The 6,262-nt window shown below is 40.0% G+C and overlaps 1 protein-coding gene across 1 annotated transcript; it reads left to right on the top strand.

Moving 5' to 3' along the window:
* The first annotated feature begins 321 nt into the window (after nt 1–321).
* Nucleotides 322–5,689, top strand: LOC309676832 (B- and T-lymphocyte attenuator-like). Its single transcript, XM_082489480.1, has 4 exons — nt 322–652; nt 2,427–2,564; nt 3,488–3,534; nt 4,638–5,689. Exons 1-4 carry the CDS (start codon nt 466–468, stop codon nt 4,977–4,979), a joined length of 714 nt encoding a protein of 237 aa, XP_082345606.1. The 5' UTR covers nt 322–465; the 3' UTR covers nt 4,980–5,689.
* Nucleotides 5,690–6,262: the final 573 nt, after the last annotated feature.

The raw sequence follows: 6,262 nt of genomic DNA, 5'->3' as shown, positions 1-6,262 counted from the left end.
ATAATCTGAAGCAAATCTAAATGTACTAGAAAAGGTCTGTGAAAAGGACAACACAAATGTGCTATGTATATTTTAAGTATTTCTTTCTAAACTACTAAATTTCTAACTTGACTGAAATATAGAAAAAAAGGGAAAATTCTTACCGGAGGGAGAAAGTGCATTTTACCTAAAAATGAAAGAACCAATAGTCTTGATGTTATCTGCTTTTAGAGATCAGATCTGCTGCAAGTAGACAAGGGAAGTCTTGAGTAATGAGAGAGAAAAGAAACTGTGATTAGTGTTATGGGGAGTATATAGCAGCCCCCACCACCATGATTTTTGTTATGGTTTCCTTCTCTTCCAGGATTTAATGCCACCAGATGTCTAATTGAAATTCAAGTTAAAAGACACTCCCAGTATAAAATTAGTGTTGGGAACTATTTGATTATACACTGTCCAGTTCATTACTGCAAGAAAAAGCCAGTCATGCAGCGGTGCAAGATGGAGGTGGATACATGTGTGCAGCTGAAGGAGGGCAAAGCAGAATGGACGTCCAACGTGTTTACTCTGGAGTTTTTCACAGTTCATCAGAATGATAGCAGATGTTATCGTTGTGAAGCAATAGCGAACAAACTTTCCACTGTGAGCCATGGAATAGAGGGCATTGTTGAAGGTGAGACCTCCATATTATGAAAGAGCCCTTTTAAACAAAAGGATGCTGTGTACAGAAAAGCTCATGCATGGTGGAGGGTGGCTTCTCCCAGTGTCTGACTTGTACTTACCACCTTCACGCTTCTATACTACCTCTTGGTAGGAGAGAAACAGAAGGAAAGAACAAAATAAATAAATAATGGGAGGATCTGGAAGACAAAAGCAAAGCTGCCAACACCAAACAACCATTAGTGGACTATATGATAATAAAAAATATCAACTGGAGCAAAACAAGGTTTTGGAGGACAGCCTGATTATACATCACGTGGATTAGACAGGAAGCAAATGGTCATGTAGTAACAGTCAGTGAGGCCACACAACAGTAAAGAGGACAAAGCACTTCAAGTGTCTTGTTGAGAATGACCTCTCTTGCAACAAATAGAAAGTATAATTTTGTACCTCAAGAAGTTCAAGAGTAGGAAAGATTACAAAAGCCTTAATTGATCTTAAGGGCAAGTGAGGCCTTCAAATTAACTTGGGCAGTTGGCAAGCCAAGTCTAGATTATGAAGAGCCACGTGTGCCGTCCTCAATGTTGCTCTGTAGCTAGAAAGTGATCTGTGTGGCCATAGTGTCCTACTGACCCCAGGCAGCTGAGTTGTAAGATTGTTCTGTTGCCAGTTCCTTTCCTGGTAAGTTACTGAACTTTAAAACCTTGCTTATTGCCACACGAAATGCTGCAACAGAAGGAGCAACAGCAAAATTTATGGCTGTAATGTGCTAGCAGACACGATATATGCCCAGCTCATGACGCAAGGTTCCTTTGAAATATGTTCTGCTGATCTATTTATTTGAATGCCGAAGAGGTCTGGAAGATAGAATTACCCTGTTGGCAGTGGGAGACCAGCCCGTCATTTCCCCTCCCCCCAAAACACGCTAGCCTTTGCTTGTTGCATTTTCATCCCTCTTCCCTCAGCAGATGGAAGAGGAGCCTTGTGAAGACTTCAGTATGTGGTGTAGAGAGCACAACTGCAGTGCAAAATGTCAGGTTGCTGTTTCATTTCCCTGTTTTGCTTTTCTCTTTCAGAAAAGTCTGCAAACATTATCACAGTTTCACCAGAAAGCAAGTTCTGATTCTTATTTCCTCTTTAAGAGAAAGGAGCGAATCTGTATTGCTATGAATTTCTTGTTAGAGCGTTTTGTACAGTCAAGACAAATTGGAACTCATTGCTAAACTACAGTTGCTTTCTTCCCACTTGAACAAAATACCGACTCTCAAAGGCCACAGTTTCCAAGGCTAGAAATGTCCAGCATTCAGCATAAAAGGGACAAAGCCAATCAAATATTCTCCTGATGGTATACTCTGCACTTGTGACGTGCCCAGTGATACAAGGCTTATACTTACAAAGTGTGAGGAAACATGCTATGCCATCACTTCAACATAGCCTGAAGTATGGTTTTTACTCACAGTTGGTTATTGTTCACAATTACAGTTGCAAAAATATATTGGAAGTTCAGAGCAGTGCTCTAATTCTGATCCTTTCTTTGCTTCTGCCAGCCTTCTGCCATGCATCATTCATCGATTACACTTTCCCATGCACTTTTCCTTCCAGTATCTTCATACTTCGTAGAATGCCCATGGAGATAAGGTTGTCTCATGACAAACATTCTGCAACTTTGGTACAGCATAAGTACATTAAGAAGCCAGTTGCATCAGAAAGACCAAATACTAAAAAAACCCCAACAAATAAAACAGTCAAATATTTCTCTATGCTGATACATGCTAATGCAATTTTAGATACCACTAGCATCTCAGAAGAGTCCCGAGAATCTGGAAACTACAAGATATCGCACATTATTTATGCTTCAGCATCCGTGGGTCTATGTTGTCCGTTCATCATCGTATGTGTGTTTTGGTGTCTAAGGAGGTACCATGGTAAGTAGTGTTACCATCTAACCTTTGCCTAGTATGCATTTGATTCCACTCCTTTTCACAGCTTCACAAAAGTTGCATTCAAGCTCTATGAAAATCCCCTAATAATTTACCCCGATTGTTGAGATGTCCTGTTGAGTGTGCCAGTTAGGATACTGAATCTTTAAGAATTTAATTTGCCCCATGTATTGTTCCCTCCCAGAGAGAGTGGGACAGAAGTAAAGTAAGAAGAAATAAAAACCTCAGACTTTATAATAGTTGGAATTTTTTCTCCTGTTTTGCAAATAATCGATTTAGAAATAAATAGGAGTTTTAGCTATGCAAATGCAGTCAAGCTCTATCCAGTTACATTTTATACTCCTAGTTTGCCCTCTAAATTATCAAATAATTAAAGTATTAATCTCTCCCGCTTTGCAGGAACTCTTACACAGCTGCCATGTCCTAAATAAAGAATGGAACTTAGAGTCCCCCATATCTTAATTTAAGTGATCTCGCATTTGCCTATTGTAATCCCATGTTTGTTTGCTTGATTTTTTAGTTTTAGGAAAATTAAATTGTTTCCTCTTCCAATCAAATTTAACATGTTTGCTCATAGGATGGCTTTAGGATTTTCTGTGCCTTATTCTCCCCACCCAGTTCACTGAACACAGAAAACTGGCCACAAGTACACTAGGAGTTTTTCTGCTCCTATTCAGAGGAGCTCTGTGGAACACAGAATCTCATTCTATAAATGTATCGTTCTGGGCTGGTTGGTAGCTTTTGTCAGAATAGCTATACCCAAATCCAGTTTGGAAATAGATTTTTATTCTTTGAGGTCCACTCAACAAGGCAAGGACTCCTATAGTAGTTAATACTCCCTGCGTAAGCAGAAAGGCACCTTCTCAATGCTGATTTATTGCAACATCTTTTTTTTTTCTTTTACCCAGCAAATCGAAAGAGAACTCCATTAACCCAACAGAGACAAAAAAGCCTGGTATGTTTATATTATTCCACCACCAAAATCTGACCGCATCCTGCATAACCATGTACCGAGAACAAATCTGTGTAGTACCAAATGTGGCATAGGATCAGAGACAGATTTAGTGACCCTCTCGGTGCTTGAACAGCGTGGCTTGCCTAGTGTGAGATATCACCATGGCAGAGCTGAGGGAAGGAACTAAGGGTCTCAGCCACAAAGGTACTTTAGGCATTTAAATTCCTGTTAACACGTATTAATTTGTAAGTACCATTCCAGTAAGAGCTTAGGCACCTAAAGCACCTCTGTTGATCTGGTTTAGACTGTCTGCGTAAGACAAAAAGTGACCCACAGAGCGAGGAAAGTGACTGAAAAGAAAGACTTTCATGTGTGGCTAGCATGAATTCACACAGGTTTGGCAACCAGTTCTAGAGAAATTAGATGGGCAGAAAGCAGAATGCAAAAGAGTGGCAGGAGCTGACAGCCATCAGTCACAGAGGTAGTGTTGGCGAGGATCAGAGGGCACCAAAGCGGTTGCAGAGCTCCCAAAAGGCAAGTTGGAGGAAAGAAAATTAAACGCAGTATATTCTAAGTGGATAAAAAATGGATGTCAAAAGAGGACTTCAATAGAGAGAGAGGAATTTACAGAGGAATTTGCAGATTTTGGAGAAGGAGAAAGATTTATCTGGAAGATAATAAGGCAAAGAGGATAAGAAACAAGAGATCAGGAAATGGGGCGAATAGGGAAAGGCAGTCTGGGATTTGGAAGTGAAAATAAAAAAGATTTCATAAACTGAGAAGGGAAAGCCTTGAATGTGTGGCATAGAAGATCTCTCATGAAATGATAAATTAGTTTTGCCTTAAGCTGGCGTCATACAAGAAAAGACATGAGGCTTTGGAAAGGGAAATGGAGAAAGGCAGGAGGTATAAGAATGATTTCTAACTTTATTTCAAAGATCAATATAAAATCCAGTGACCAGGTTAATCCAATTCACCTGTGCTTAAAAGCAGTTTTAAGGGGATAAAGCAACTTGAACAAAGTCTTACATGCCCCTTATTTATCAGGAGCACAGGCAACAACCAGATATGCACAGAGCTGTACCCTGTTCTGTTTTCTGCAGGCCAGAAGTCCAGCAGCTGCTCCATCCCATGCTGCTGGGACACCTCAAGGTTCCGAAGAAAGCTTCTCACTTGACTATTGCTCCATGGCTAGCCCACTGCAGGCCTTGCACGACAACGCAGTTTATGCCAATGATGTCCCGCCCTGGAATGCTCAGAGGACAGCACCTAATGCACCTTGCAATGATCCTGTTATTCCTTCCAACCCAGTTTCACCTGAAAGCTCAGATGTCCTCACATACGCTGTGCTAAATCATTCTGCTTCTGCAGAAAGATGCCAGAGAAGGGAACTAACTATAGAAAATGAATTTACAGAATATGCCTCCATTAATGTAAATAAATAAATGTGGCAAGGACTTCTCCAGACAACCGTTTTGCATCTAGCTTCCCTCTAGGATGTTGTTCCTTTCTTTTCCCGGAAAACTTCCCTTTTGTTAAGAAGAACCTATGGATGCTCCTGTGTAATGCCAGAATTCAAAACACAGCCTTGTGTCGATGGGTGGGTATTTGCACTGCGTGTTTGTCTCTTAAATGGGGAAATAAAAGCATGCAGTCAGCTGAACAGAAAATGGGCTCTGTTTTACTTCAAACCAGAACACCTTTTTTCATAATTCTGCTTCTAGTCTGACTTTTGACTTGGTTACGGTTCGAATATAGATAAAGGGGAGAAGGGGAAGGTTTTCCTAGGATAGAAACACGTAAAATGAGTCTGTGAGGAAGACGATACTGAGTCAGGTTAATTTCTCCTAAGTGAAAGCTGAGAATGTTTGTGGGAGAATTTTTATCTAGGTTTCTGAGAACATCCTTCCAAGGATTCAGTTTTTTGTTCCAGTTTACTTTATCTCCTTTCAAAGTTCTTTGAGCACCATGAATGCCTATGGCTACTATTAACCAAAATCAAGTGAATTCTTGTGTGTGTGTGTTTGTTTTTTGTGGAAGACAGGGAAGGAGACGGTTGTTTTCCTTTTACAAGGAATTGTCACAAATAATGTGTAAGAAAATATTAAAATATAGCATACTCAGTTTTTCTAAGTTGGCTAAGTTATTGCATATTGCTTTTGTCCATGACCAATCAGTGGAAATAACAAATGAACAGCAGTGACTGACCCCAGTCAAAATAAATAAAAAAATTTTGTTTACAAATAACTGTGCATAACTGTGTCATGCTAATCTTTCCTCCCAACACTGGCACACAAAAATGATTATGCTTCATGTTCAGGTTTACAGGAAAGAAGATAAAAGGAGATAAAGACCAAGGTGCCATTTGAAGTTTGAAAAGAACACTCACACCCTTCTTCTGCACCACTTATTCAGCTCTAGCTTGGATACCATGCATCTGCTTTTGCAAAATAGTGTTCTTAAAAATTACTCTTAGCGATATTTGCACCAGAGGTTTACAGCAGCAAGCAGAGAGTCTTTAACTTGGTTAAAAAATGACACCATAGTTGAAAAGGAAGGATGTACCAGGTCTTAGGCTGCACATAACACGCTGGATGATTTGCACTCAAGTTAGTGGAAGAAAGTAAGGCTCTATTATCTTCATATTTCATCTTGGTATCATTCCAGCTAACACCAAAGCTGTTAAGCACATACGCATTCACCCTGCTATTTTGGTAAGTGAGGTGGT

Source organism: Vanellus vanellus, assembly GCF_965231255.1.
Source record: "Vanellus vanellus genome assembly, chromosome: 1".
NCBI lineage: Eukaryota > Metazoa > Chordata > Aves > Charadriiformes > Charadriidae > Vanellus > Vanellus vanellus.
The sequence above is the reverse complement of the archived record's forward strand: the minus strand, read 5'-3'. Positions and strand labels throughout refer to the sequence as shown.